At 39.1% G+C, this 20842-nt stretch overlaps 1 protein-coding gene across 2 annotated transcripts in view; it reads right to left on the bottom strand.

Annotated features, from left to right (window-relative positions):
* C5 (complement C5) overlaps positions 1-3177 on the bottom strand; it is a 101885-nt gene extending 98708 nt beyond the window's left edge. For both annotated transcript variants that reach the window (XM_033237614.1, XM_033237616.1), the window contains exon 1: positions 3057-3177. In XM_033237614.1, the coding sequence (XP_033093505.1) occupies positions 3057-3121 (65 nt within the window). In that variant the 5' untranslated portion in view covers positions 3122-3177. The remainder of the gene's footprint in view (positions 1-3056) is intronic.
* Positions 3178-20842: the final 17665 nt, after the last annotated feature.

Below are 20842 nucleotides of genomic sequence, written 5' to 3'. Positions count from 1 at the left end.
GGCTGTATCAGCACTTTACATACAGCTCTGTTAATTTTTACAATAAGCCAATGATGCCGGTACTATCATTATGCCTATTTTGCAAGTGGTAAGAGGCTAACTTGGCTAAGGTTACACGGTTTGTAAGTAAATGGGGGAGGACTTTATATCAGTTCTCTCTCAGTTGTTATGTGTACATTTGAGATCAAGATTATATGTTATTCACAACCATAGACTGTTCTCTTATTTTTACTTTTCATGTGATTTATACAATGATGGAAGTGAATCTATACATGTTTTTGAAATACAAATTTTAAAATACGTGATTTTTAAAAATTATTTTATTTAAAACTTACAAATATAAACTGGATTACTAACTGTATATCACAAAAGTGATATTTGAATAGAGAGGACTACATATTACATAGGAAAAAAAAGTGTTTAAACCCAGAAGGGCATAGTGATCAACTAATTCAAGTAGCCCAACAAGTTTGGAGTATATGCACCACCCCACCTGGCAGAATTATTCCAGGCTTCTGCCAACATTATGACATTTTGAGTCTGGTAAAAGCAGGAAGTTTGTAGTAACAATGGAATTAATTTATCAGCAATTAAATCCTTCAAAGCATCTGGCAGTTCTCCTACATGACAACTAATTTGGATCCACTTATAGGCAAATTACAAAAGAGAGGAAAGAATTTCCAGATTTCCAACGATCATCTGAATTCCCCTTCCCCACATGCCTAGTAGGAGATAGCAGAAAATGAGAGGAGTTCAGCTTTTATGATAATAAGATACATTTACTGAAATTTTACCCTGTGATAAGGCACTATTCTGAATACTTAATATATATAAACTCATTGTGTTGTTACAACCACTCTGTGAGGAACTATTACTCCAGTTTTAAGGTGAAGAAACTGCTAATTAATTTTCCCAAGGCCACATATATAGGATTTATGAATTCTATAAATCACAAATTATAGAATTAGGAATAGAACCTGAGCAGCCCGTTTCCAGAATTAACATTTTCAACTGTTGTACTAAATGGAATTTATCAAGAGTTTTGTAATTAGAAAAATTTAGGAATATAAAGCTATTTAATTTCAGTATTTACAGAAGCTTTATGTTTTTCAGTTTAGTATTGCTTTAATTTTGAATCGTCTATGTTAGGGGTCCTCAACCCCTGGGCCACGGACCAATACCAGTCCATGGTTTGTTAGGAACCAGGCCACACAGCAGGAGGTGAGCAGTGGGGCAAAGGAGCATTACCACCTTGGCTCTGCCTCCTGTCAGATCAGTGGTGGCATTAGATTCTCATAGGAGCGTGAACCCTACTGTGAACTGCGCATGCGAGAGATCTAGATTGCAAGCTCCTTATGAGAATATAATGCCTGATGATCTGAGGTAGAACAGTTTCATCCTGAAACCATCCCCACCCCAATCCCGGTCCATGGAAACATTGTCTTCCACAAAACCTGTCCCTGGTGCCAAAATGGTTGGGGACTGCTGGTCTATGTGATGGTAGCAGTCAAGCGTAAAATACGTAGGGTTTAGAGGCTCCTAAAAGATGATTCTGGAACCACCCTTCATAAAGATTTTGGTTCTTATTGACTTATCAGTAGCATAATCTATCCATATAAAGAATTTCATAGTTTTCTGTGTCTTTCAATTGCTGCAGAGGATCAGGTTACTGAGCTTGCAGAGAGGCAAGAATGTTATTTTGGCCTCTACCTGGAATGCTCTTTCCTCAAATATTTGCATGGTTTGCTTCCTCACTTCCTTCAGGTTCTGTTTGAGTGCAGCCTCCTTAAGAGAACCTTTCCTGGCCACATTTTAAAATAGTGCCCCATAATTTTTTTTTAAATTCTCATATTCCCCTTTATTTTTTTCTTCATAATACTACCTACCTGACCTTACACATTCTTTCACTGGTGCATTCATTCATTACTTGCTTCTCCCACTAGAATGCAAGCTCTAGGAATTGTCTTACCATTTGCTGTATCTGCAGTGCCTATCACATGGTTAGGTGCTCAATAAATATTTGCTGAATCAATCAATCAACCAATTAATTAAAGTGATTGCCATGTTGTAAATGGTATACTCTGACTTTTTCAGAGAAAGTGAGGAAATAATTTTTATGAAGGGCTAGTAGAAAGAATTCAGAATAAGTCTGGACAAGAATCATGGAACCCAGGTCCTAGCCCTAGTTCTGCCACTAATTTGAAGTCACTTAATTTCAGTCTCTCTAAGTCTTAGCTGCTAGTTGTCTTTCAAAAAGAAATAATAAAGGCAGGATGCTAAGGTAGTGGAGTGTTTGCGGCCATGTGATAAGATTACAAATCAGAAATAGGAGGGTTCTAAAAAAGAATGACATCCTAAGTATGTGTTTATATATCATATATTTATATGCATACATCTACGACAAAATGAAAAAAACTGAAGAGATAAACAGGAGATCTTAATAAAAATCCTGTTTCTCTCTCTCTAGAACTGTAACCTTTGGCCAGTCACTTCCCATATCTGGACTTATCCTCGTATATAAAATGAAAAGGTTTGATTAGATAATCTACAGTTACTTTTCACTATTAAAACATTTCTAGAAATAAGATAATTATTTTTAAAACATTACTTAAAATGCATATTATCTCAATAATGACACTAAAAATTGTGAAAAATCAGCTCATAAATGTATTATAGAAGTCATTACAACAGATTTTCAGATCACAGTATTAGATTGACTCCCAAATAACTCTGGTGTAACACAAAAACTAAAAACCAAGTTAAAATAAGCAAAAAATGTCTAGAAAGTTTATTATCTGGAGTTTGTGCTTTTTTGAAGAGGAATTTGAATAATTACATAAATTTTAATAAATAATAATTTCATAAAAGCTGTCATGTTGTTAGCTACTCATCAAATCAAAATGCTTCCATGACTTTCTCATTCAGAGATGATACTATTCACTTGGTGTTCTCAGAAGTAGCAAATTATTTTCAAATTAACACAATCTGTTAAATTTAACTCTTCATTCATCATAACTAAGATGCATTGAAAAATGAAGATAGCTTGTTTTACTTACGTTTGCTCCTGTCCCCAAGTTTTTCCCAGGAAGATTAAAAAACAAAGTATTCCCAAAAGGCCCATGGTTGGAGGTAGCAGGAAATCATGGATATAACCCTTTTGAGGATATTCTCCTTTTAAATAAACTGAACTTGAAGAATTCAGATAATCTGGTTAATTATTAATGTCAGAAAGGTGAACCTCTAAGCGGGAAAACTAGAATTGGAACTAAAACACCCTTTCATGCCCAGGAATACACATAGGGAGTATTTTATAGGAACTTACACCCAGGGAATTTATTTTTATTAATACAAATAAAGGGACTCTAAAATGGGAATTTGGCACTATGAAGAGTGGCTCAAAGCTACAAACCAGTAAGCCCATTGCTTTGGCCTTTCTTCTCTTGCCCAGGGCATTTGCTTTGATGTTGCATCATCTGCAAGCACACATCTGGCAAGTCCACTCTAATACTGATGGAGACACACCTGGACTCAGTTTCAAATTGAAATGATTTTAAAAGAGGCCTGGTTTAGACAGGGCTCACAAGATGACCTTTTTTGGAGACCTGAATGGCAGTGTCCTTGGTGCTGCACATGGTCTGAGCATAACCTAGCTCTGTAAAGGAGGTCTAGGGAATTGTTCCTTGGTCTGTCTCAGCCTAGAGAACATTAGGTGGAGGAAAGATTGTGACTGGCAATGAAAATGCCATGCTGAGGATGCTGTCGTCATTCTCTAAGTATTGGAGAATGGATATTCTTCAATATTTATTAAGTCATACACCACTCATTCAAAGTTTGCCTTTATTCAGATATAGAATATCTTTCTTTTAAAGAAAACATGCTATACTTTTCAGTAAGGATTTTAATAATTTTAATATAAGAACTCCAGGAAAACAAAGCTTCCTATAACAATTAAGTCTGATAACTAATTCACAATATACTAAAATTTTATCTTTATACTTTTTTTTTTTTTTTTTTGAGACAGAGTCTCTTTTTGTTACCCAGGCTGGAGTCCAGTGGCACTATCTCGACTCAGGGCAACCTTCACCTCCCAGGTTCAAGGGATTCTCCTTCCTCAGCCTCCCAAGTAGCTGGGACTATACACATGTCCCACCATGTCCAGCTAATTTTTTGTATTTTTAGTAGAGGCAGGGTTTCACCATGTTGGCCAGGCTGGTCTCGAACTCCTGACCTCAGGTGATCCACCTGCCTTGGCCTCCCAAAGTGCTGGGATTATAGGCATGAGCCACCATGCCTGGCTGATTTTTAATTAAGTTAATTTTTATGATGTTTTATTTTCATTAGAATTTTTTAATTTACTATCTTCTCTTTTTGCTTTTTTGTTTTTTGTTCTGAGACAGAGCTTTGCTCTGTCGCCCAGGCTAGAGTGCAGTGGCGCAACTTCGGCTCACTGCAAGCTCCGCCTCCCGGGTTCACATCATTCTTCTGCCTCAGCCTCCAGAGTAGCTGGGACCACAGGCGCCTGCCACCTCGCCTGGCTAATTTTTTGTGTGTGTGTTTTTTTAGTAGAGACGGGGTTTCACCGTGTTAGCCAGGATGGTCTCGATCTCCTGACCTTGTGATCCGCCCACCTCGGCCTCCCAAAGTGCTGGGATTACAGGCATGAGCCACCGCGCCTGGCCTACCTTCTTGTTTTTTAGTACTATTTTTACCTTAATATATAATATGTGCTCTTCTTTAAAATAATAAAACAAATGTATCTAAACATATTTCTATAATGAGATATTTACGATATATAAATGAGATATGTATGGTCACATTGGCATTCTTTGCTTTGAATTAATAAATCATAAACTAAAAATATTTACACTTTAATGCTGAATTCACTAGGGAAAAAAAGGAGCACAAAGGGAAATTTGATATACCGATTTCACTAAAGGTATCTGTTGCATATGTGATTGAAATGACAAACATTTGCCACTATTGTCTGATCATCTAGCCCATTTATTTCAAAAGGGAGTCTGTGAAATGATTAAGCTGGGTTGCAAAAGATGGGTCAAGTTAAAACAAACAGTACTTTTGCCATCATTTTTGGGAAATGAAATTTAAGAGAGAACAAGAACACTCAAATCAAGGTAGGTAATATTTGTATTTTAAGTGCAAAAAAGTTTGTTTGCTTGAGCTATAGAGTAAATACTGAAAACCAATATTTGCAAGTCATTGTCCTGTTTCTCTGGTAGAAAACATTCAGAAAATGATGGATCTCAAAGGTTCTCAACAGAACTGAAGTTTAAACAATTTATAGATTCTCAACTGTGTTTAGTCAAATTTTTTTATCTACCTTCTAAACGTGGCTCACAGATGAACTTTTGAGACTGGGCATGCTGGCTCACACCTGTAATCCCAGCACTTTGGGAGGCCAAGGTGGGTGGATCACCTGAAGTCAGGAGTTCAAGACCAGCCTGGCCAACATGGTGAAACCCCGTCTCTACCAAAAATACAAAAATTAGCCAGGCGTGGTGGCAGGTGGGTTATTCTAAGTAAAACCAAATATTTGTCCCTCTGACTGCTTTTTGGCTCAAGCCCGCAGTCTCATGTTTTAATCCTCTAGGAGAAAGGCTCTAATAAAAGGCCAACTGAAATCCAAAAAGAACTACTTCAGTAACTCTCCATGGGATATAGAGGAGGAAGGCACTGGAGGCTTCGGTGCCAGCAGTTTAAAGACTGATTGGAGAGAGGGCCCAGAGAACCCCCCAGAGATAGTTCTCCACACAGGAACACCAAGTAGAACAACTATCCATGCAAGACAGCACCTTCATAAGAGCCATAAAATCAGGTGAGTGATCACAGTGCCTTTTTTTTTTTTTTACCTTAATGATAAGGAAAGAGGCATTGAAGACCGGGTGGGGGTAGGGGGGCGAGGGACGATCTCCCTGCATTGCCTACACCACTCCTCCTCCAACCACAGGCTGCACAGTGGGAAAAAGAATCTATGTGCTTGGAGGAGGGAGAGCAAAGTGAGTGTGGGTCTGTGTGCTTGAAGGATGGAGAGCAAAGTGAGTGTGGGACTTTGTATCGGAAGTCAGCGCTGGAACATAACACAGGACAGAATTCTGCAGGCGCCCAGAATTCTGACAGCGCATTTAGGCGGGCCTTGGGACAGAGAAGAATTCTCTGCTCCAGAGGGAGAAACCCACGTCATGGCTATCTTCACCACTGGCTAATTAAAGTGGTCTGAGGTCCTGAATCTATTTGACTGGCAGTCAGGACACAAGGACTAAAGTATGTAGACTAAACATAAAATGCTAAGCACTCCCAACTTACTCCTACTGACTGAATGAACACCCACTTGGCCAAAGAGACCCCAGAAAAATCTTAAAAATTGAATTCCTGGCTGTGATGGGAAGGGAGGTTAGACATGCTTTGTTATCCCCCCTCCCTTTGGAGTTTAGGCACAACTTACCTGCATTCAAGTTAAAAGATCGTATGATGGACAAAACAGACTCTGTGGCAATAAGATACCAAATTATAAACAAGATCTCAGGCCATTCACGCAACGAATCACAAACCATAAAATATTGTTACAAACCATAAAATATTGTTAAATGGGTTTTAAAAGTTAACCTGGTATAAGCTGGGCATGGTGGCTCACTCCTATAATCCCAGCACTTTGGGAGGCTGAGGCAGGTAGATCACCTGAGGTCAGGAGTTCAAGACCAGACTGGCCAATATGGTGAAACCTCGTCTCTATTTAAAATACAAAAATTAGCTGGGTGTGGTAGCGGGTGCCTGTAATCCCAGCTACTCGGGAGGCTGAGGCAGGAGAATTACTTGAACCTGAGAGTCAGAGGTTGCAGTGAGCCAAGATCGTGCCATTGCACTCCAGCCTGGGCAAAGAGCAAAACTCTGTCTCAAAAAAAAAAAAAATAAAATAAAATAAATAAAAATAAACCTGGTGTAATATGGCTTACTTTTCAACCTGACTCTGATATAGCAAGACATGACGGATAGCAGACCTTGTAGGGAATAAAAATATTTTATCTCAAAATATATTTCTTTGACATATTTTGAAATGGTCCTGCAAAGCTATCATTTGTGGGGGAGATTTGCATCTGTAGAGAATCTCCATTAATGCAGCCAGGCCTTCCCTTTCTAGGCTTTTCCCAGATCTAGCAGAGTTGAACTGAGAGTCTGACATCTCAAAGGTCTGCAAAGAGACAGATATTTGCCATTGATTCTCTCTGAGGGCTGCTACCTATGAGGAGTCATCTACATAACAAGAGCCTTGGACCCCACAACCTCCTTTAACTCAAGCATTACTTTCTACTGACTTTAAGCCTTTAGATAATAGCTTAACCCTCTCAACAAATTGCCAACTAAAGAATCCTTAAGACCCACCTATAATTACTAAGTCCCTACTTGGAGATGTCCTGTTTTTTTGGGCTGAATCAATATATACTTTGCATGTATCAATTTATATCTTTGCCTGTAACTCTTGTCTCCTGGAAATGTATAAAACCAAACTATAACCTAACTGCTTCAGGCACACTTTCTCAGAACCTCTTAAGACTGTTCCCAAGACCATGATCACTCATATTGGCTCAAAATATGCCACTCTGAAATATTTTACAGATTTTTTTCCCTCTGTTAGCAAGTCCTTGGGCAAGGTCTAATGCTGTCCTGGTCTGGGAGGCAGTAGACTTAGGGTGCAACACAGTTTGACACTAGCTGTGGCAGCCACAGGAGTACGTATGTCACTCCTCCCCAAACTCCAGGTACTGATGCTTGGGGAGATTCCTTCTGCCTGGGGAAAGAAGAGAGAAGAGCACAGAGGACTTTGTTTTGCAACTTGGATATCAGCTTGGCCACAATAAGATAAAACACCAAGCAGATTCCCGAAGCCCCTGATTCCAGGCTTTGCTCCTGTATAGCGCTTCTAGGCCCACCCTGGGTCAGAAGGGAATCCACTGCCCTGTTGATAGGGACTTGGTCCTGGCAGGATTCACCATCTGCTGACTAATGTGGCCTTGGGCCTTGAATAAACATTAGCAGCAGGCATAACCAGGCAGTAGTGGCTGCAGGCCTTAGTGAGCCCCAGTACCGAGCTGGTCTGGAAGGCTGTGGGCTTCAGGTATAACCCAGTGTGATGCTAGCTGTGGCCAGCAGAGTGTCTGCATCACTCCTCCCCAAGCTCCAGTTAACCAAGCCTGGAGAGAGATGCCTTCTGATTTGGGAAAGAGAGGGAAGACAGCAAGAGACTTTGCCTGACAACCCAGGGAATTCTCCCCTATCTTCCCAAGTCTTAGATATACCAAGGCTGCATATCTAAGAGTCTGTAAGAGTTACAGGGTTCCTGAGCTTAGGACACCCCCAAGTGCTACAGGCTTAGGCCACAAAACTCAATCCCCTTTGAATTATTGGAAAGCCTTCTCAAGGACAGGGACAAACAAGCCTGGACTATAAAGAAGGGAATGAATACCTAACTCTTCAATGCGCAGACATGAGTGAATATCCACAGTCATCAAGAATATCCAGGAAAACATGGCCTCACTGAATGGACTGAATAAGGCACCATTGACCGATCTGGAGTGATGAAGATATATGACTAATCAGACAGGGAATTCGAAATAGCTGCCTTGATGAACTTCAATGAACTCCAAGGTAACAGTGAAGAAATTCAGAATTCTATCAGAGAAATTTAACAAAGAGATTGAAATTTTTTAAATCAAATGGAAATTCCAGAGCTGGCTAAAATATAGATTACTAAGACAAAGAAGTGTATGGCTACATTTCTTCCCCCAATATTTGTGACTACATAGGATTTTATCAATAAAATACAAAAATTTTTTTAAAAAATCTTGGAGATAGAAAATTCAATAGATAAACTGAAAAATGCATTGGAGTCTCTCAATAGCAGACTTGATCAAGCAAAAGAAAGAATTTGTGAGCTTGAAGACAGGCTGTATGAAAATACATAGAGGAGAAAAAGGAAAACACTAAAAAGAAAAAAGAATGAAGCATGCCTACAAGATCTAGAAAATAATCTCAAAAAAGCAAATCTAAGAGTTACTGGCCTTAAAGGGGATGAGGGGAGGGAGGGGGAAGGAGAGAGAGAGAGAGAGAGAGAAATTGGGGTAGAGTGTTTATTCAAGGAAATTATAACAGACAACATTCCAAACCCAGAGAAAGATATGAATATCTAGGTACAAGAAAATCAAAGAATGTCAAGCAGATTCAACCCAAATAAGACTACTTCAAGACATATAATAATCGAACTCTCAATGATCAAGGTAAAGAAAGGATCTTAAAAGCAGCAAGAGAAAAGAAACAAACAGGCCGGGCGCGGTGGCTCAAGCCTGTAATCCCAGCACTTTGGGAGGCTGAGATGGGCGGATCACAAGGTCAGGAGATCGAGACCATCCTGGCTAACACGGTGAAATCCCGTCTCTACTAAAAGTACAAAAAACTAGCCGGGCAAGGTGGCGGGCGTCTGTAGTCCCAGCTACTCGGGAGGCTGAGGCAGGAGAATGGTGTAAGCCCGGGAGGCGGAGCTTGCAGTGAGCTGAGATCGGGCCACTGCACTCCAGCCTGGGGGACAGAGCGAGACTCTGTCTCAAAAAAAAAAAGAAAAGAAACAAACAACATAAAGGAGCTCTAATACATCTGGCAACAGATTTCTTAGCAGAAACTTTACAGGCCAGGATAAAGTGGGATGACCTAGTCAAAGTGCTGAGGAAAAGAAAACATCCGACCTAGAATATTATATCCAGCACAATTATTTTTCAGACATGGAGAAACACTTAGACAAACAAAAGCTGAGGAATATTATCAACATTAGACCTATCTTATAGGAAATGCTAAAGGAAGTTTTTCAATCTGCAAGAAAAGGCTATTAATGAGCAAGAAGAAATAATCTAAAAGTATAAAATTTGCTGGTAAAAGTAATTACACAGAGAAATACAGAATACTGCAACACTAATTGCAGTATGTAAACCACTCATATACTTAATAGAATGACTAAATGATAAACCGATCAAAAATAGTGACCACAATTATTTTTTAAGAGACAGACCATGTAAAAAGATATAAATAGATACAACAAAAAGTCAAAATGCAGGAAAGATGAAGTGTAGATGTTTGTTTGGCTTTCTCTGCTTGTTTTTAAACCTTTTCTTTGTGATAATAGTTAAGTTGTTATAAGTCTAAAATAATTGTTTATGAGATGTTATTTGCAAGCCTCATGATAACTACAAACCAAAAACCTGTAATTGCTACACAAAAAGTAAAAAGCAAGGAATTAAAACATACTACTATAGAAAATCACTTTTATACAAAGGAAGATAGGAAGGAAGGAAGAAAGGAAGAGAGGACCAACAAAACAAGCAGAAAACGAATAACAAAATGTCAGTACTAAGTCCTTACTGATTAATAATAACAAGTAAATGAGTGTAAATGGACTAGAATCCTTTTTAGAAGGCACTGTAAACAGTTTTGTCTCTTGTTGTGGCATTGGCTGCCTTTTGTAGATTCTGTATAACCTACTTCTTTATCTCATAAGCTGTAAAAGGTCTTTGCTCCAAAATATCCTTCTCCCTCAGACTTTAAACCGATGTTGTTTGAAGCATTCTTCTCGCTTCTCAGTAATCAGTCTAGCAATTAAGAAGAAATGCCATAAATGTTAATCACATCTCAATAAGATCTGTAAACTCCACTGCATTTAAATGAGATTTTATGAGACTCAGACATACAGGACATATTCTCAGTCTTTAAGGAGATTATCCAAATGGTGACAACACAATAGCTACCCATTATTAATTTCCAACATTTATCAGTTATTGTGATAATTAACTTGCTAAATTATCTCTCATCTTGACAACCACGTGGAAGGGTGTTACTACCCTCAGGTTACCAATGAGTAAACTGAGGCTCAGAAAAATGTAGTGCTTCAGGGAACACATCTAGTAAGTTGCAGAAATGGCGATTTGATTGTTTGGGATCCATAGAAAAAAGACAGGAAAGATATCAAACCATGCTGAAATCTTACCTTCTCTTTGACACCTTCTCCAGATATATATATGTATAATTTTTTTTTAAGATGGAGTCTCGCTGTGTTGCACAGGTTGGAGTGCAGTGGCGCAATCTCAGTTCACTGCAACCTCTGCCTCCTGGGTTCAAGTGATTCTCATGCCTCAGCCTCCCAGATAGCTGGGACTACAGGGGTGAACCACCACACCTGGCTAATTTTTGTATTTTTAGTAGAGATGGGGTTTCACCATATTGGCCAGGCTGGCCTCCAGTTCCGGACCTCAAGTGATCTACCCACCTCGGCCTCCCAAAGTGCTGGGATTAACAGGCGTGAGCCACTGTGCCCAGCCTTTTTTATCTGTAACTAATTCTTTATTTTATAAACTCTTAAATAATTTATATCCCACTCCACACATTTTGATACTTATTATATACTATTGTGTATTCTAGGCAAAGGTTCAAATGCACAAGGTGGGAATAAATGTGACATAATTGAATACCTAGTCTGGCTATGTCTGGTTCTCCCTTCCTCTATAGGGCTGGAGCAAGACTGGCTGAAATGACCACCAGGCAGATGGCAGATTGGGAAGACAAACTGAAAAGGTCAGAGGTGGAAAGAGAGAATAACTGGATAAGCCACATTCTGGGAAATATAGTGGTTCATATCCACTGTGGGTAAATGTGTATTTGAAGATTGAATGGTAACTGGGAAAAATAGACAAGAAAGTCATTGCTTAAACTACGCTTGAAAGTCACCAAAGCAGTGGGTTGGAATAGCATGTCCCAAAAGGCCACTTCACATCCTAAATAATAATGGAATAAGATAGGATTTCAGATAAGGAAGTAGGGAGGAAGTGGAAAATAATAAGGCCAAGAGAAAATCCAGTGTTAATAATGGGATTTAGTTAAGCACATTTTCTTTAGAGGAGTCAAAAAGAAACAACATACAAGGAGGAGATGCTCACTCTCCCTTTATCTCTCATAGTTTTTATAACCTCATCTGAATCTGTTCTTTCTATACCCTAGACCTTCTAATGAATCAAGCTCAGCTCATTAACCACCTTTTTTGGCTCCACTGACCCACACTTTTTCAGACAATGTTGTTTTTTGTTCAACATAAGTTCCTTCATCTAATTCTTATACCTGTTACTCATCCAGTGGCTAGATGTGGTAGCCAGACTCCAAGATGGCTCCCAGTGGTCCTTACCTCCCTGGTATTCTCTTCCCACACTGTATCACACTGATTCATCTGACCAATAGAATACAGCAAAAGTGAAGATGTGTGACTTCTGAGGTTAGGTCATACAAGACATTGCTGTTTCTGCCTTTTTCGCTCTTGAACTGCCTGTTCTAGGGGAAGCCCCCATGTAGTGAGCACACTCAGGAAGCCTATGGAGAGGCCCACGTGGAAAGGAACTGTGGCCTCCTGCCCAGAGCCACGTGAAGTGAATCCTCCAGCCCCAGTCATGCCTTTAGGTGGCTGCAGCCCAGCTGACATCTTGATTACAACCTCATAAGAGAACCTAACCCAGAATTACCTAGCTAAGCCGTTCCTGAATTCCTGCCCGTCGGAACTGGGCAGATAATTAATGTGTGGTGTTATCTTAAGTCATTAAGTTTTGGGGGAATTTATTACATAGCAATAGTTAATTTTACACTAGATTAGCTGTTTTCCTAAAAGTGTAACTTTGATGAAAGCTCCTTACATTCACTACCACCACTAATAGGCCCTTGCTCCTCCGTCATCAATACTTAATAATTTGCAAGTGTACTTTAAGTTCCTGAAGAGCAGCAGCTTCAGGCGCCTACTTTGAAAGCACCACCTGCTGGTAATGCTTCCCAAAGAAAGCTAGAACAATTAGTGCTGATTAAGTCAGTGCTTAGGTGTGACAGCTTCTCATGGTAAACTCTGGCTTCTCATCTTACATTAATATCTTTTCTGAGAACCAGCTTCTTTGCTTCCTTGAGATAACAGATGCTTTGCCTTCTTCTTAAGAATGCTGAAATGAGATCTTAGCACTGAAAAATCACATAAACATGTATGGAGTTCTTATGATTACTCTTTCTAGGATTACGCTTTCTTGCTTTTCCAACTCTTTTCTTTCTGCTTCAATTTCTTTTTAAAAGAAGACATGCTAAAGTCTCTGTTTTTTACCAGAAAAAAAGCCAGATATGACAAAATCTTTGAATGGGTTTTTTTTCCTTCCAAAATAACTGCCAAACCTTTCAAACACTTAATCTATTCCTCCCCGCCCCACCCAGTCTACTCTATATAATTTCATTTCCCCCTATTTATCCTGAGACCCCTAGAATGCTTTCTAGATATCTTCATAAAAGTTATATAGAAAATATGAAATAATAAATTAATAAAATAATTGCCCAGCAGCAGTCACTTGATGTTGACTGGAATGATTCAGCATTATACTCCTTTTACAAAGAATCTGATCATCAGAATGTCTGCATTGCTTCATTTAAAAATCCCACAATCAGGCTGGGCACAGTGGCTCACACCTGTAATCCCAGCACTTTGGGAGGCTGAGGCAGGCAGATCACCTGAAGTCAGGAGTTCGAGACCAGCCTGACCAATATCGTGAAACCCCGTCTCTACTAAAAATACAAAAATTTGCTGGGTGTGGTGGCGGGTGCCTGTAATCTCAGCTACTCAGGAGGCTGAAGCAGGAGAATCACTTGAGCCCAGGACTTGGAGGTTGCAGTGAGCGGAGATCGCACTGCTGCACTCCAGCCTGGGTGACAGAGCAAGACTCTGTCTCAAAAAAATAAATTAAAAAAAAATAATAAAAGCCCAGAATCACACACAAAAAAGTAGCCCTGGCCACTTACATAATTTGAATGGCCTTGTGCAAGATAAAAATGTGGCGTCTCTTATTCAAAAAAGCAGGAAAAATGCTGTTAAGGTATTAAAATATAAACATAAAGCCTTTTCCTCTAGCTTGGCCACCATGGTGAAACGCCACCTCTACAAAAAATACAAAAATTAACCGGGCATGGTGGCATGTTCCTGTAACCCGAGCTACTCGGGAGGCTGAGGCATGAGAATCGCTTGAACCCAGGAGGTGGAGGCTGCAGCAAGGCAAGATCACATCACTGCACTCCAGCCTGGGCTACAGAGCAAGACTGTCCCAAAAAAAAAAAAAAAAAGCCTTTTCCTTTCATCTGTAGTCTCTCCCTCAACTTGTCATGGTGCTTTTTAAGATTTGCTATTTAACATCATTGTAAATAAAGGGAAATTAATAATTTTGATTATTGGCATGACTTTTATCATTCATCTTCATATTGTACATAGCCAGTTTAAGTTGCAAATATAAGAACATTTCGGGCCGGGCGCGGTGGCTCAAGCCTGTAATCCCAGCACTTTGGGAGGCCGAGACGGGCGGATCACGAGGTCAGGAGATCGAGACCATCCTGGCTAACACGGTGAAACCCCATCTCTACTAAAAATACAAAAACTAGCCGGGCGAAGTGGCGGGCGCCTGTAGTCCCAGCTACTCCGGAGGCTGAGGCAGGAGAATGGCGTGAACCCGGGAGGCGGAGCTTGCAGTGAGCTGAGATCCGGCCACTGCACTCCAGTCCGGGCGACAGAGCGAGACTCCGCCTCAAAAAAAAAAAAAAGAACATTTCACTTGCATGTGGCATTGCCAAAATTATACAATTTGTATGTCATAGCTCATACATGTATATATATTCCATTCTTCCCAGAACAGTGGAAATTATGCACAAAACTAGCTCAACTGTTTTTATTTTACTTTTCGATATGTGTGTGTTCTACCAACACTCTCCACCTTTGCTTTCTGAGGACAAGGAAAGCCTGAAAGAAAAAGGAACTGTGAATTATCCTATCTTTCCCTTTCTTTCTATGTGATCATATTCAAGGTAAGTATAACAGTTCCCTAATACGAGGAAGTACCATGAGTAAGAAAAGATACGATAAGGCTCCTTGTTTTTTTGTTGTTGTTTTTCTTTTTTCTTTCTTTCTTTCTTTTTTTTTTTTTTTTTTTTTTTTTTTTTTTTTTTTTTTTTTTTAGCATGCCTTCACTGTCTTTCTGCACTCAAAACAAGTTACTGTTCCAACGGAGAATGTGGTCTCTTCAGGCTGTCAGTGCCCCGGCTTGCTCAGCCACAGACATACTTTTCTTAATACTTTGTACTCAACTTTGATTCCCACTAAACTTCTGCACCTTGTGAGCCCACTAGAATTCTGTGTTCACAGGGTATTGTGAATGCTCTGTGTGAATGAGGTGGCAAGGAATTGTGGACATAAATATTGTGCTGTCAGACCTCATTTATAAAAAACAAGCTCAAAGATAAAAGTATTAATAAATGCAGGACAACAACAACAGAGCATTAAATCAAGTATGGGGCCCTTCTGCGTGTGGGGTTTGGGGTGACTGCGTAGGTTGCATGCTCATGAAGCCAGCCTTGGAGTAGTTAAGCCAGGAGTAAATTCATATCTGACTCCAAAGACAAATGTCTTAACACTTCACATGGAATCTCTTCTCATAACACAAGGCAAGGCATTGGCAGAGTAATCAAAGAATGTCAAGAAGATGAGAAAATTTTAAGACAACTGGATAACATCAAGCTGCTTCCCTTGGCTTCCGTGATCATTAATGCTATGGTCTGAATGTTTGTGTCCTCTCGAAATTCTTATGTTGCATCTTAATCACCAAAATATTTATAGAATTTTTGGTTGACAGTCTTTCTCTTTCAGCACTTTGAATATATCATCTTTCTACTTAGTAGCCTTTGTGCTTTCTGATGAGAAATCAGCTGTTAATTTTACTGAGGATCCTTTGTACCATTATGTGTTGCTTTTCTCTTGTTATTTTCAAGATTACCTCTTCATCTTTGACACTTGACAGTTTTATTATGACGTAGTCAGGTGTGGCTCTCTGAGTTTATCGTACTTGGAGTTCATTGAGTTTTCCTTAGTGTATGGTTTAATGTCTCTCATCACATTTGAAAGTTTTGACCATTAGTTCTTCAAATATTTTTTTCTGTCCTTTTCTCTCTCTCCCCTCTCCTTCTGGAACTCTCTTTAGGCATATGTTGGTATGCTCTATGGTATACCAGAGGTCTCTCTTTGTGTATATGTTTGTGTTTTCGATGGTGTACCAGATGGTCTACAGGTCTGTTCATTTTTCCTAATCCTTTTTTCTTTCTGCTCCTCAGACTGGATAATCTCAATTGATCTATCTTCAAGTTCATTGATTCTTTTTTCTCCCTGCTCAAATCTGCTGTTGAGTGTCCCTATTGAATTTTTTATTTCAGTTATTGTAGTTTTCAAATACAGAATTTCTACTTGATTCTTATTTATAATTTTTGTCTTATTCTTTACATGGTAAGACGTAACTCTTACACTTCTCTTTAATTCTTTAGATGTGGTTTCTTTTAGTTATTTGATCATACTGAAAATGTCTTACATAAAGTCCATATCTAGGAGATCAAGACTTCCTCAGGTCGTTTTTATTGTATCTTTTCCTTTGTATGGGCTACACTTTCCTACATCTTTGCTTGTCTTGTAATTACAAAAGTTTTTTGTTAAAACTGGAATTTAAAAAATTTAAAATTAAATAATAGAATAGAGCAACCCGGAAAATTTGACCTGTAGGTTAGATTTGAACATTAATTTAGAAATGCTTCTATTTTTATGCTCTAGTGGCAATGTGCAAAATGTTTTTGAAAAATTGTTTGTAGCAATATCCAGAAAGGCCACAGGACTGGAATGCTTCTCCATGAAGGTAACCCTTTAACCCTATGAAATAGCATGTGATGGTCCCCATTTAACAGGATAAAAAGTTAGTGATTTATTCCAGTGAAAATTATAAAAAGAGAAGGATACAAAAATGTCTTCCAAAATCCAGTTAACTTTTAAAACTAGTGGTTATTCTGGGGAAAATTGGGAGATATTATCCCATTAATGAATCTTGAGCTATTTCTTTGTAAGAAGAATTATATCACTGCTTCTCCTGAATCTCACCAGCATTGACCTATGGCCGCTATCTCTTCTTTTTCTGTTTTTTTAAATTTTATTTATTTACTTTGTTCTTGTTGGTCTTTTATTTTTTGGTTTTTAAAAATTATTCTACTTTTTTTCCTTTTCCTACTCTATTTCTCATTTCCAATTCTTTTCTCTATAATATATAGTTGAGTATGATTATATGTATTTGAGATTTTATGTTTTTCAAACTTAAGTGAACTTCGCTTTTTTCATTTGTAAAATAGGAGATACTGTCTACTCTGTCCACCTAACAGGGTTGTTGTAAGTTTTAAACAATACTTGTTATAGCTCCAGAAAACCATAAACTAGCTTCTGTTGCTTCCTAGTTTATTTCTTTGAGTGTTTTTTTAACTTTCATATTGAAACTGTTAACAAAAATACATTTCCTGATTGTTCTTATTAGAGCCCAAGATTTCAGTATTTCATCTGTGATGTAATTATTGCTGCAGATTTCCATATGTGATAGAATCAGACATTTTGCATGTCATTTTATAATTTTTCAAATGTTATCAACTTTAATTTTGTATTTCTATCAATTAAATTTTTAAAATTTAAATTCAAAAGCATTGGTAAAATACCAGATCTTCTAACTTTAACTTCTAAAACTGAATGTCAATTAAATTAAATCTTAAACATATAGAGTTAAACTTAATTCAAACTACAAATATGGAATAAAAAATATAAAATAGTCTAGGCACAGTGGCTCATGCCTGTAATCCCAGCTGAGGATTTGGGAGGCTAAGGCAGGTGGATCAACTGAGGCCAGAAGTTCGAGACCAGCCTGGCTGACATGATGAAACCCCATCTCTACTAAAATACAAAAATTAGCCGGGAGTGGTGGTGTGCGCCTGTAGTCCCAGCTACTCGGGAGGCTGAGGCAGAAAAATTGCTTGAACCCGAAAGGCAGAGGTTGCAGTGAGCCGAGATCATGCCACTGCACTCCAGCCTGGGCGACAGAGTGAGACTCCGACTCAAAAAAAAAAAAAAAAAAAAAGGTGTACACCACCACCAAATGATATAGAAAGAATGAAAATTAAAAAAAAGAAAGGAAAACTATATTCCAGGCAAGTACTGACAAAATTTAAGCTAGTAGAGAACTAACAAATTTAAGTAAACAGAACTCACAACTTTAAGTGGGCAAAGAGAAATATTTAATGTGGAGAATAATTATAATTTACTAAAAAGTCATAGCAACAGTCATAGCCTTCATGCACTTAAGAACATAACATTGGGCCAGTTGTGGTGGCTCACGCCTGTAATCCCAGCACTATGGGAGGCTGAGGTGGGAGGATCACCTGAGGTCAGGAGTTTGAGATCAGCCTGGTCAACATGGTGAAATCCCATCTTTACTAAAAATCAAAAAAAAAAATTAGCTGGGCGTGGTGGCGCGTGCCTGTAATCCCAACTACTCAGGAGGCTGAGGCAGGAGAATCACTTAAACCCGGGAGACGGAGGTTACAATGAGCCCAGATTGTGCCACTGCACTCCAGCCTAGGGTGACAGAACAAGACTCTGTCTCAAAAAAAAGAAAAAAAAAAGACAAAACCACATGATCATCTCATTTGACACAGAGAAAGCATTTGACAAAGTTCAACATCCTTTTTAAATAAACAGTCTCAACAGTTTGGGCATAAAATAAAAATTCCTGGCTGGGCATGATGGCTCATGCCTGCAATCTCAATTCTTTGAGAGGCCGAGGTGGAAGGATTACTAGAGTCCAGAAGTTTGAGACCAGTCTGGGCAATGCTGCAAGACTCCATCTCAAAAAAAATTATTTTTAAATTAGCCAGGCATGGTAGCACATACCTGTAGTCCCAGCTACTCAGGAGGTTGAGGCAGGAGAATCGCTTGAGCTCAGGAGGTCAGGGCTGCAGTGAGCCATGATTGCACCATTGCATTTCAGCCTGGGTGACAGAGTAAAACCCCATCTTAAGAAAAAAAAAAAAGGCAGGACACGGTGGCTCACGCCTGTAATCCCAGCACTTTGTGGGGCCAAGGTGGGCAGATCACGAGGTTAAGAGATTGAGACGATCCTGGCGAACATGGTGAAATCCCATCTCTATTAAAAATACAAAAAAAAATTAGCTGGGTGTGGTGGCACGCACCCGTAGTCCCAGCTACTCAGGAGGCTGAGGCAGGAGAATCGCTTGAACCCAGGAGGTGGAGGTTGCAGTGAGCCGAGATTGCGCCACTGCATTCTAGCTTGGTGACAGAATGAGAGTCTGTCTGAAAAAAAAAAAGAAAAAAAAGAAAATTCCTCAACATACAAAACACACGATATGGTTTGGCACTGTGTCCCTACCCAAATCTCATGTGGAACTGTAATCCCCATGTGTCAGGGAAGGTACCTGGTGGGAGGTGGTTGGATCATGGGGGCAGTTTCCCTCATGTCATTCTTACGATAGTCAGTAAGTTCTCATGAGAGCTGATGGTTTAATAGTGTGGCACTTCCCCTCTCCTCCTCTGCTTCAAAAGACTTGCCTTGCTTCCTGTCTGCCTTCCGCCATAATTGTAAGTTTCCTGAGTCCTCCCCAGCCATGTGAAACTGAGTCAATTAAACCTCTCTTCTTTATAAATTACTCAGTTTCAGGTAGTTCTTTATAGCAGTGTGAAAATGGACTAATACAACATAATAAAGGCCGTTTATGAGAAACCTGCAGCTCACATTATCATCAGTGGAAAAAAACCTCAAAACTTTTCCACTAAGATCTGGTACAATGCAAGGATCCCAAACTTACCACTTCTAATCAACATAGATTGGAAGAACTAGCAAGTGCAATTAGATAAGAAAAAGAAATAAAAGACATCAAAAATCAGAAAGGAAGAGGTAAAATTATTTCTATTTGCAGATGACATAGTTCTATATGTAGAAAACCCCAAAGATTCCACAAAAAATCTATTAGAAACTAGTAAATGAATTCAGTAAAGTTGCAGAGTACAAAACTAACATACAAAAATCAGTAGTGTTTCTATACACAAACAACAAATGAGCTAAAAAGAAATCAAGAAGGCAATCTCCTTTACAATAGCTATTAAAAAAACACCTAGGAATAACTTTAAGCCTGGATGTAAAAGACTGCTACAAGGAAAACTACAAAACACTGACAACAGAAATTGAAGAGGATACAAACAAAGGAAAGACATCTCACTTTTCATGGATCAGAAGAATCAATATTATTAAAATGACCATGCTACCCAAAACAATCTACAGATTCAATGCGATCTGTATCAAAATACCAATGATATTCTTCACAGAAATAGGGAAAAAAACTCCAAATTTTTATGGAACCACAAAGGAACCTAAATGGCCAAACAATCCTGAACAAAAAGAACAAAGTTAGAGGCATCACACTAACAGTCTTCAAAATATACTACAAAGCTGTAGTAACCAAAATAGCATGATACTGTTATAAAAACAGATAGATAGATGAATGAAACAGCATAGAGGACTCAGAAATTAATTCATGGATCTACAGCCAACTGGTTTTTCTTTTTCTTTTTTTTTTAGACATCTCACTCTGTCACCAGGGTGGAATGCAGAGGTGCTCCATCTTGGCTCACTGCAAGCTCTGCCTCCGGGGTTCACGCCATTCTCCTGCCTCAGCCTCCTGAGTAGCTGGGACTACAGGTGCCCGCCACCACACCTGGCTAATGTTTTGTATTTTTGGTAGAGACATTTCACAGTGTTAGCCAGGATGGTCTCCATCTCCTGACCTCGTGATCAGCCTGCCTTGGCCTCCCAAAGTACTGGGATTACAGGTATGAACCACTGTGCCCAGCCACAACTGGTTTCTTGACAAA

This window comes from Trachypithecus francoisi, unplaced genomic scaffold (genome assembly GCF_009764315.1).
Source record: "Trachypithecus francoisi isolate TF-2019V2 unplaced genomic scaffold, Tfra_2.0 Lachesis_group16, whole genome shotgun sequence".
In the NCBI taxonomy this organism is placed as follows: domain Eukaryota; kingdom Metazoa; phylum Chordata; class Mammalia; order Primates; family Cercopithecidae; genus Trachypithecus; species Trachypithecus francoisi.
The sequence above is the reverse complement of the archived record's forward strand: the minus strand, read 5'-3'. Positions and strand labels throughout refer to the sequence as shown.